The sequence below is a fragment of the Papilio xuthus genome, unplaced genomic scaffold (assembly GCF_000836235.2).
Source record: "Papilio xuthus unplaced genomic scaffold, Pxut_1.1 DF824655.1, whole genome shotgun sequence".
Taxonomy (NCBI): Eukaryota; Metazoa; Arthropoda; class Insecta; order Lepidoptera; family Papilionidae; genus Papilio; species Papilio xuthus.
Genome location: NW_013533994.1, coordinates 4585819 through 4598175, shown reverse-complemented (window position 1 = coordinate 4598175; position 12357 = coordinate 4585819). Strand labels below are relative to the sequence as shown.

General features: G+C 32.7%; 1 protein-coding gene across 2 annotated transcripts in view; it reads left to right on the top strand.

Moving 5' to 3' along the window:
* Dyrk2 (Dual-specificity tyrosine phosphorylation-regulated kinase 2) overlaps positions 1-1635 on the top strand; it is a 34023-nt gene extending 32388 nt beyond the window's left edge. For both annotated transcript variants that reach the window (XM_013325614.1, XM_013325613.1), the window contains exon 9: positions 866-1635. In XM_013325614.1, coding sequence (XP_013181068.1) covers positions 866-1055 — 190 coding nt within the window. In that variant the 3' untranslated portion in view covers positions 1056-1635. The remainder of the gene's footprint in view (positions 1-865) is intronic.
* Positions 1636-12357: the final 10722 nt, after the last annotated feature.

The window sequence follows — 12357 nt, the reverse complement described above, 5'->3', positions numbered from 1 at the left end:
CACAGCCGGAGAATACTTTTTCAAATAAAACATAGTCTTTAACTCATATATTTCTTTTGGAATTGTAAAGAACAACTTTTTCAAAAACACCGCTGTTACATTGTCTTTTCCATTACCCGAATGTCAGAAAAAACATGGCCGTCATTCAGACGAGCAATTACAATACTTTTAATTTACGATAACGAAATACAGCCAGATAATAAGATGATAAGTTGAATACTTCTATTTTATATTTGAGAATCAAATATTTAAATAATCTTTTGGATCGTAATACAAATGATTAATGTTGTTATATTAAATAAACAAAAGTGTTATTGACTTATAGCATAGACTAAATAACGTTTTAGGTTAAGGAATTACAGAATATATAAAATGGCTAACAATTGTGACACAGAGTATACACGTAATATATATTTATCAAACTTATAGAAGCAGTAACATCTTAGATGTATCGGTGTTCTAATTACACCACGTTATGTAAGTTTTATTAGACGCCTCTATTGTTTATACATCTTCATATCATTTGCAAGTTATTTCGATTTAGTTGAATTTGTTGTTTCACAAATCGGCTTAGGTTAGGTTAAAATAGAACAACTTTCGTATTGCACTAATAATTTTTATTAATCCGAATCTAGTCATTACGTTAGAACGCAAATATGCGACTTGGTTTGGGCCGGGATTACAACATTTCAAATTCCAAAAGACCCGTTCTGAACCTGTACTAGAGATAGACAGATAAATAAATTAGAAACATAATGCTATTTTAATCGTACTAATTTTATCTTCCCAGTCGCTACACTTATCAGTCGTCGCGTTCATTCTCTTCAACAAAATAGAAATTACAATATTGATATTATCTTTACAGATGGGATCCAAAGCGACGCATCACGCCTACTGAGGCGACTCGTCATGAATTCGTGACTGGGTGCGCGCTGGGTACGTCAACAACAGGCGTACTAGCGCTGCCACGGCTAGCTCCGCCGCGACCGGCCCGCGCAGCACTCCTGCACTCGCAATCAGCTGGCGACGTGGCTGCCATGCTGGGCCGCGCGTGACCGCACACCTGAGCCCGTACCGCCTGTGCCTCCGGACCCGGCACCGGACCCGCACACAAATAATATAACCTATCTCTTGGTCCAACTAAAGTCAGGTTTACACGGCACTTGATTCTGCGATAGCGTCACACTATATATTAATTCAATGACTCAAAACCGACTCCCGACAATTTCGACTAATGGTAGTTTCAAGTGGATAGAACAGTGTGACAGTACTGTGTTACTGATATTGCCTATACGTTCTCACAATGGCAGTGCTGTACCGTTCTACAGCTCTTCCTACAGATTTGTCTCCTATATCACAGATGATACTATGTTCAATATGAATCGTTTAATCTGTTCGTAGAATCACGTACCGTGGTAAAGCGCTTTAACATTACGTCTACCGGAAAGTTATGTCGTCCAGCATAACAAGAATGTGTTTTAGTTTGTAAAAAGACAGAATTTACCGGTACATCTGTAGACTTCGTTCTTAATCACTTAGATACACGATTTGGGACCCTTTCTATAGTTAGAACATTGAATATAATAATATTAATTCTCTTTTGCATCTGAATTAAATGTCGAACATAAAAAAATGCCAAAGTTCATTAAAAAAAATGCAGAAACATTTTTAAATGTAATAAAAACAGTTAAAAATTGTGTCAATACAAACTAAATTGATTTATATGAATCAAGAAATCGTTGCGTTAAATAAAATTACAAGCTTAAATTAAAATTTAAAAAACTATATAAAATTTGATTAAACTTTTGAAATATAACAATAAAGATGTAACGATTGCAAATGGCGTTTGATGTATTTTCTAAGTACGAGTATATCTTGCGTTTCTTCTCAACAATTATGTTTGACCATTCGTGAATGTCTGTTTTGCTCCAGTTACTGAGATGCAAAGATTATACATTTGTATTGTGCAACTAATACATTTTGAAACTTCCAGTGTTTGTAGCGACCTAAATATAATATCTAGTTTTGATCTAGTACATTCAAATCTTCAGTTTAAAAGAATAAGGTAATTAAATTATTCAAACTTTCGTGAGACATTATAACCTATACAAATATTATAAAGCGGTAGAGTTTGTTTAAACGCGTTAATCTCAGGAACTACTGGTTCGATTTAAAAAATTCTGTTTTTTGTTGGATAGTCCATTTATAGAGGAAGGCTTTAGGCTATAAAAATTACGCTGCTACCAATAGTTTTCTTTTAATTCCACGCGGACGATGTCGCGGGTGACAGCTAGTAAATATATATAAAAAACGGCCCATCGCTCACAAGTGACCGTCGGGCCGCGTCCGAGAAATAATACCAGTCCCAATCACCCTGATGAATGGCCCCGATGGGCTCGAACTAGTCGGTGCCGCCACCGGACAAATATAAGTGACTGTTTAGCCATTTTCATATAAGTTTATATGGTCATTTTGAAATTATAATTATTGAAATGTAAAAAATTCAACGCTTAATAGATTTGTTAGCCAACATGTTTGTATCGTAAAATGTGTTACGCAACATGTATGCCCATGTTATGTTCGTCTCCTATGAATATTCGAAAGATAATTAAAATAAAATGTTTAGTTTCCTGGCTTAAAAGCGTAGCCTTTGTCATAATTTAATATGAACCCCTAACAGTATTCAAATACGCGAGTGCCAAATCGAGACTGAATTTAAATTAAAAACACTATTTATGTGTTAAAAGAGATGTTTTCCAAATCACATCGAATGTTGAACGGTAAAATGGATATTCGTATATAAAACAATATTATAATTCTAGTGGCATTGAGAGAGAAAAGCATATCGACTTTCTTTAATAAATTGAATACATAAATAAACGAATATTGATTTATACATAAGAATAAATTCAATTTAAAAACTACAAACAAATATGAAAAGAACTTAAGAATCTTCGGATTCGTATTTAAACATTATTTTCAGTTTAATTTTGTAAACATTACTAAATTAATAAATTATTTCGAAAATATAATATCAAAGTTAATCTTCATGACTGATTTGTTGTACAAGGGTATACGTATTTGGATTTTCATATCATTTATATGTATAATATAAATTAGAAATGATACACATTGAATCGACGTAGGATTTGTGTTTAGTTTCATGCAAACTTCGTTTTAAAAGATCTTTGAATAAATTAAATAAAATTACATAAATAATTATGTTAAAGTTTTTGGATTTCTATATAATACGTAAATAACTAAGTATAGAATAAATATTGCTCTTTCGCTTCCTGAAGTAATAAAAATACTATTACAAGCATAATGTAAAAAATAACAACAATTTTTTACAGTTGATTACGGCTTATGGACTTCGACAGTTTGTAAAATCATTGGCTACATTGTAAACTAACGTATTTCGTTGACAAATACTTAAACAAAAAGCGATTATGTTTTCGCTATCCAAAGTTTTGAGGTTATGTGTCATTGATGTTTAACAATAAATGTAGAACAAATTGTTTCTCTAGTTTCTCATATTTAATCTGTATGATAAATCATAGATAATATAGTTTTTAGAGAAATAAATGTTTAGAAATGTGATTGTCTAGTTTTTGTAAGTGTCTATATTTGTTAGGTTAAAAAACACTTATTTTTGAGTGTTCCCACTTAGCTGTTACTGAAAACTCAAAAGTTAAACCATTTTGATACATCTTAATCTGATAATAGTACAATTTGATCTTTAATGTAACTTAATTCTACTTAATCACTAACTTAAAATTAATTTCGGTGGCTATATTTTGTTTGTGATAATTCATCTAGTCTTTGTTATTTTTATTAATTTATTTAACATACTTCGATTTCGCACTTCGCCAGCAGCGACGCTGGCCAAGTGCGTGGTTGACTATGGCTTTATCACCCTTAAATTAGGGTAGGCTCCGAGACCCTCGGTGAGGACGTATAGTGAGCTGATGATGATGACTTCGATTTCGACTGAATGAAGAAAATTCAATATATTTATTTTAGCCGGAACTTAATTAAATAGATATTTAACAGCTATGTCAGTATGTTTTGCTAAAAAATAGGATTTAACTTACTAAATAAAAAAAAGAAAATATATAATAGTCTACAAATCTTCTGTTATATTGTCTTTAGATATAGAATTGGTCTAAACTGTACATACATTGAGTAGTTGAAATTTGTATTTAGGCCCAGTCAATGTGAATATAAGGAATTTTGAATATATTTAAATAAGTCAGTAGTTACGGTGGGAAATGCGAAGAAAAACTGCATATTGTAAACGCCATGATATTTTAAAAACATTACGTCAAGACGTTATATAACTTATAAGAATTAATAAAAAACCTAGAACTAGAATTTGTAGTCGTTTTTTTTTCGATTAATAGCGTCTTTCCACTGTTAAAACATCTGCACAAAAATATCAGTGTCTCAGTTTATCTCAAAGCAAATAAAAGAGATGATTATATGTATTGCGTGTTTTTAGCAGTGGTAACTCACGAAAGGTTAGCTAAAACCATTGACTTTATTTCATTTATTTTAAACTCGACTGAAAAGGGAACAAATTAAACAAAAAAAAAAACTTGTGTTTACGTAAACATGTAGATGTTAAGAAATTCATATAATTTCAAATCAATAAATTTAAAAAAGGAATTAAATCGTGTAAGAACATTTAGAAACTTTTTCGCATTTCCCATCATTTAGAGAATGTTTTTGTGGTAATGATAAGATTATCAATATATGTTAGATTTAGTAAATGGTTGTTTTGAATAACTCACCAGTATTTATCATCTATATATGTAGAAAATGTGTTTGTTTCGATGGAATCATAACGACGATTAAAGTTCTTCCAAATTTATTTCATAGTTTCATTTACTTTATAGAATGTCAGTGGCTCTATAGTTAAATTTGACTTGTAATCTGCAGGTCCTGAGTTCTAATCCCGCCATGTACCAATGTCTTTTTTTGATTTTCGATTTACATATGTACATTTATCCGACTTGCTTACGGTATAAGAAAACATTGTGATGCAACCTGCACATATCTGCAAAAAAATTCAAACATATGTGTGGAGATAACCAACCCGCGCTGGACCAGTGTTGATTATAACCTATTTACTCCTTAGATAGGCCATGAGCCTCTCACTGGGGACTTGTAGTGAGCTGATGATGATTCCATATCTTAGGGAACATACCCATACTAAGTGACCTATTTTTTTTACTTTTTTCGATCCTTAAATTAATAGTGAATTATGTATTATGAAAAATAACAACTAACGACTACGTGACAAAAACCTGAGCCATCCCCCCGCTCATGTGACTGACTGTAGTATTTTAAGGACTCCCGCCCCCCTAAACGGGTCACGTAGCAGGGTACGTTCCCTTATTACTTATCCTCTTTTATTTTAGTAAACACTGTACTATATTATAAAATAATTAATCGACATGGAAATTTTCATAAACAAACATTTCGTCTATTTATGGTTAGTACTTTGAGAATACTGCTTAGGTTACATTTATGTTAGTCTAAAGAAAACAGCTTTCATTTAAACACTAGCGAAAAGGCTTTCTAAGTGATTGATTGAATACAAATGTATTACATTGAACTCTTTTTACTAAAACGTTACTAAAGGCAACAAAAAGATAAATGCTTTACAATTTAAATCACATTTACATTATCTTTTTAAAGCCAATAGCTTAATGGTTAAAGGTGCGGATTCCCGATCACGAGGTCGGGGGTTCGAATTCCGCCATTCGACTTTTATTGTAAACCATATCCTAGCACAAGCCTTTAGCTTAGTTGGAATGATACAAGAAATATTAGTAAATTTACAAAAATCTAGTAATATTTTTATAGAAAAAAAAATTTATTACTTAATAATAGTATGTTCATACCAGCTACAAGTAAAGGCTGCTTAGAGCATTCGTCACGTGTGTCGCTGGCAACTTTTAAGCAGAGACATTCCAGCAGGCCGACTGATTTAACTGTCCGTATACAGCTGCTTTAAATATTAATACTACGCAACACGTAAAAACAAAGTTCACAAGCGAAAAACCTAACAGCATCAAGAAACAAGCTGTTATTGCCGCGAGAGGTTCACAATGGTGATGGTATCGGTAAAATGTAATTTTACTTATCGTGGTTTCTTTCACACGAGCTGTTCAAATTCCGCAATGACACAATGAAAGGGAAAAGTATTACTAACAGAGAAACACGGACAAAACGATTTTACAAGGAACAATCACCAACAATTGTCAGAATGTTGATTGGTTCCCAATTGGAAGGACACATAGGCTACTATTTTTTATCCCACGCGATCGGAGTCGCGAGCGATAGCTACATTTATAATTACGCTCACTTCCGTACACAAGACATGAAGTGTTGCTTACTGTCGACTGTATATCTCGAAATTGTGTCTTTGTATGTGAAATCTAAACTATATGTTGCAATTATTATCTTCTTTACAAGCAGTAATATAACAGCGAACTGACATTTGTACACTTTCCCTGTACCTTAATTATATTTGTACTTATCTTGTTATGAATCTTTTGCAATTTCTTGTCATTTCTTTAACAGATAATATCTAACCGTTCCATTTGTGCATAAAGCTTTTTAAAGGTAGGCAACGCATATGCAATTGCGTATGTCTATGGGCAACGGTCACTTCGCTACAGCGATTTCAGGAGGCTGCTCGCTCGTTTGCCACCTCATGGAATGGAAAAAAAGCTATAAAGAAATACGTCTGAAAGAGTTAAAGACCTTTACATCGGGGCGGAACGCAACTTTTCCTGCGATATTTGAAAGGGATGTCACGTCACTATGGGAAAGCAACTAAAAATATCGATGACAAGACATTTCTATAGTACCGTGACTGTCACTTGGATTACGATATCTGCTTGACACAGATAATATCTTAATATTACATTACACGGAAGATATGCGACGTACTAGCGAATACTTACCGTCGTGACGCCTCCACACGTAGCTCTAATTATCACCAATATCGTTTCTCAATAAGAGAATGGATGATGTTTCAAAACAAGATGGTAGCGGCGCATTGGCTAACTGCATTATTTCATATATCAATAACCTCTCGAGCCTAACGCCTTCCTTATTAATATCAATAAACTTATATTATCTACATAAAGTTCGATGTATTAATAAAATGTATATTAACCTCTTTTATATAATTAATCAATAACTGCAAAACATCGTGATGACAAAGCACACGATCGGCATAATATTTTACTCAGAATTATTGAAAACTAACTTTTACTACTCCGTCCGTGCGGAATTAAAAAAAAAAAACTTAGTAAGTAGCGTATGTGTTCTGCCAGACTATGTTTTACATATTTGACAAATTTCATTGAGATCTGTTAAGCTGTTCTAGAGTAACCTTCTAACAAATCTACACATTCATCTAAACTTTCATATTTATAATATTAGTAAAGTGGCAAGATTATAGTAACTAGATGGTAGTATATCTTTTTCCATCCAATAATTCGTCAAAAAAGATATTTGGTATGGCTATTTATTATCTAAAAAAGCTTTCCAGTAAATTCCTTGACATACTTTAAAATAATGAACTGATTCTCATAGTATTCAACAACTGTCATCTATTCTGGAGACGTCAACCTTCTAAAGATCCAGTTCGAACGATCATATATCTCTGTCAATTACTTCCCATTATCATGACATGAAAACTTCACCTTGGCTTTGTTTATGTCATATGCCTGTTTCACACGAAGGCAGCACAATAAGAAAGACAGCGCGGTACTGCTATTCACATACTGACAAAATAGTACTCTGGGGGACTGTATGCATTTAAACAATAATAATACTGTCTGTTTTGTCCTCGTGTGAAATGGTGATTGGACATATCTAAGACAGCGACGGGCTTTACAGAAATGTTTAGCAATCCGTAATTATAACTGTTAGTAGTTTGCAAGACGCGGCTGATGACCCGACTACCCGGCCATCAATCTAAATGCGTGTCGGCCAGAAGTTGCAGCGATGGCCATTGTCGCGGTTTGACTGTAATTATCAATAGATTACAGTTTATACAGTATGAATATAAATAATAAATAAACTATAATAAAAATATTGTTACATATTTTTGTTATATTTTGAGATACATACAATATGTATAAAACACTATCTGTTGCCCGCGACTATGTCCGCGCGAAATTAAAAAAGACTTAATTAGTAGCCTGTGTGTTCTTACAGGTTATGCAAAATTTCAGCAACATCTATGCAGTTATTCTAGAGTTCAAACAAACATCCATCCATCCATCCATCTAAATATTCGCATTTATAATATTAGTAAGAAGTAAGATTTTTTAAGGCAAGCACCTAAGTTTCTCAATTATTAAAAGAAATTAAACTAAACGTTATAGATAATGCATCATAGATTCTACCACCGAATCGTAACCGAGATGTTTTTATATTAAAACCAGGATTTGGTGTGGTAACAATTTTATTACATTTAACATCCTGTATATAGATAATAACTGTTTTGACCTTGGTTACAAAATATTTCTCGATCGTTAAAAACGTTTAGGGCCCTGATGGTCTCTTTAAAAATAATAAGCAATTGCAGAGTGCTATACTATATACAGGATGTTTAAAATTGTATTAAAACATAAACAACTTTACTTCAGATGCTTTCATAAAATTCTAGCTCGTAATAGACATAATCAGACTAAATATTACATAGGTAAAAACTATAATATAGCACTTAAAATTATCTATTGCCTCAATTAATCAAATTAAAAGTTTAAATTGAAAAACAAGTAACGAAAGCTAAAAGCAATTAGTAACTTATTTTACCCCATCTCACGTGGTTGCATTAACGGTGCTCACCGATGCGTTGCAATTTTGTTTTGGTTTTGCTTTATACTAGATATTTTAATTATGATATAAGGTTTCTTAAGAAGTTCTATTACTATTTAAGTTAGCCTAGTTATCAATATATCTTACTAGTATTATAAATGCGAATATTGGTCCATACCAATAACAAACATCCTTCCATCCATATGGAGGGATGTTTGTTTGAAGGTATCTCCAGAACGGCTGAACGGATGTCGCTGAAATTTGGCATATATATAAAACATAGTCTGGAGGAACACATAGGCTACTAAACAAGTTTTTTTTTTAAATTTCAAATGGATGGAGTCGCGGGTAACTGCTAGTACACATATAAAACTTTAAGCTATTTAATAAGAAATGTGTACTTAGAGTTGTTTTAATTTTTTACTGCGTATTTACTTTTTATTTTTTAATTATTCAAAAATACGTTTGTATACAAAACCGATGATATTCTGAAGTCAAATGAAAACTATTCAGACATCATGTATAGTGAGATATCTCCAATTATCTTTACTTTCCACAATGACCTTGAGTCGTCAAGTGAAAGTCTCGTCTGACGGCAACATATATGATAATGCCGTAATGTGCATGAAATCATTCAAATGTACGCGGATCTTGTTTCAAACAGAGATATGGACAATGAATCGACGGACAAAACGGATGAGGCATGGAAAGGAAAAAAATATCTTTCTGTGTATCCCTTCCTCCGTCGATTAAAGGCAGGCAACGCATCTGCAATTGCGTATGTTTATGAGCAACAGTCGCATCGTTATTTCAGCGATTTCTGGTGACCGATCGCACGTTTGCCACCTTATGATATAAAAAAGATATCTTGAAATAAAACAAGATACGATTATTTTGATTGAGTAGGACAGTAGGTTTTTAGAATGACGTGGTAATTGTTAAATGGATTGTACAGATTTCAAAGCATAAAGTATAATACAGCACGGAACTTACATAAATTGAATAAAAACGTCTCAACAATTACTATTCAAATTAATTACTTTTTTATTATTTATCTTTTTAATAACTTTTACTTTCAAGAAGTAACAATATGTTGTAACCTTTAACAACCGTTTAAAATTAATTTTCAAGTATTACGTTATCTTCAATCGTAATACGTTTAACTATTTAACATGATGCAGTTTAGTATAGCTATTACCCGACAGCGTTGGCCTCTGTGTCGCAAACTATTGCACGCCACGTAATCTTCAGAATAAATCATAATAAACTCTAATATGCAATCATACGATCATTAAACGGTAATTACTAAAGCCTCTTCCTCGATACCTAGATTTGTACCTACGAAATAACAAAGCGCATACGTATATACGCGCATAAGTTTTATTCAATTTAATCTTACTAATATTATAAAGTCAATGTTTAAATGGATGGATGTTTGTTTGAAGGTATCCACAGAATGGCTCCATGAATCTCGCTGAAATGTTGCATAGATGTAGAACATATGTAGTCTCAAAGAAAACATAGACTACTAGTAAGTTTTTTTTTAATTCCGCGCGGACGAAGTCGCGGGCGACAGCTAGTTTGTGCATGAAAATAAATACTATAGTAATGCAGTATTAGAAAATATATAAACTCTAGTAATACGAGGTGTATTGCTTCGCTAATTTACATTATAATTAACATAATATAAAATAAGTTTTTTTAAGTTAAACTAGCGTGAAATGGACTGCTTTTAGATTTTATTGTCATCCAAAAAAAATGTAAAAGCTACCCTTGACACAAAATGGTGTCGCAACAACAAATTGATTAGTCAATTGTCCATTTTGATTTATTAAATAGCGGAAAATGTATTTAGTATTTAAAATGATTTAGTTCCAGAATATTCTCGTAAAAAGAGCTATGTTTCAGAAAATAATTGATTTATTACCTAAACTTTTTTTGACTAGGTTTATTTGTTCTATTATCATTTTCTCTAAATATAAATTCAGATATCTAGATTTAGTGTCTAGGTTAGGATGGGGGCCCTGATCGCCAATGAAAGCAATCCTGAGAAGACGGCAACATTGCTTGGTCCGATGTTGCCGAGTCCTGCAAAGGCACGAGGAAGTATGTTCCTGGAGTCGTGCAGAAGCCCAGTGCAGAGGGTTGGCCACCGAGGGGGTTTTAGTGAGTAAGAATCTCACATAACCCTATCTTTCCCTCAAAAGGCAGGGTATCTTACGAAGATTTCCCCCCCCCCCGATACCAAAAAAAAAAGATTTAGTGTTTAAAGAATAAGAACATTCAAACTTTAGACGGCAACAACACAAGTAGGTAAATGTAACGGAGACTTTTTTAGTCAAAACAAAAATGTCGTAATATTTTTTTGGCCTAATTTTAAATTCACAAATAATTAATACTTTTACTGATGCGAGATTAAGTAACGAGAGAACGCAACTTAACCGTTCTTGTTTGTCAACAAAAAATATGTCGAAAGTGATTACACGCTTTTATAGAACGTCTACTAAATAGGTCCTATGCCACTAACCTTATTATGACTACTCAATACAATATGCATTGAATTATCCAAACAATTTGATTGGCTCGTAAATTACCAACATTTACACATAGCTTGATTAACATAATCCTTTTTAGTGTCGTTATATTCTTCCTGATTACCAGGACATGAAAATTAATGTGAACAAAATATAATATAATCACAGATTCGGTATACAAAAGATTTGAAAAGACAATTGAATGAAAAGGATTTTTCTTATTTTGTTATACGGTATTTGTTGACCGAATCGTGTTTAAATATAGTAATTTGCGTTAACTTAATTTTATATAGTATAAATATAATATATCGTTATAAAAGTGCACGGCAGTTAAGCAATATAATTACACCGATTATAATCCAATCTCTTTGTCGTAAGTCATGTAACGAATTCCCGCCTTTCTGTTTGTCAACAAAACAAAATGGCGGAAACGCAATTAGTTCGCGCCTCCATTGTGTCAACATACAGCCACATTTTCCTTTCTATTCAAAGAAAATTAACAAAAGAGTCTCAACAATGTACGTGTTAATTTGAAATAATTAACTTTATTTTACTTACGTAAAATAGTAAAAAAAAACTTTCATGTCAAAATTTGAAAAGCTGTTGAAACCATTTCGTAAGTCACTTTTGTAAGGCAACCTTAAAGTTGTCTGAAATCTTATGGTAAAATCCATTAATCAAGCGAAGATATCTTCGTTTTGAAACGCAAACGTACCGTGAATACAATGCCCGGGGAATCTGACATGGCCGTGGTGAGCACCAAACAATAACGCCATAATTCTCAAAAACACTAATTAGACCATTTCTTAACCCATTGATTTCTTAACTGGTTAAACGGAAAAAATAATTCATTTCTTTCGAAGAGCGCTGCCGCATTGGAGATCTGTGAAAACAAAATGAAACAATTTGATAAGTACACAAAATAACTTTAACAAGCAGAAAATGCTTCTATATGTTTCTGTACATGTATTCCGTT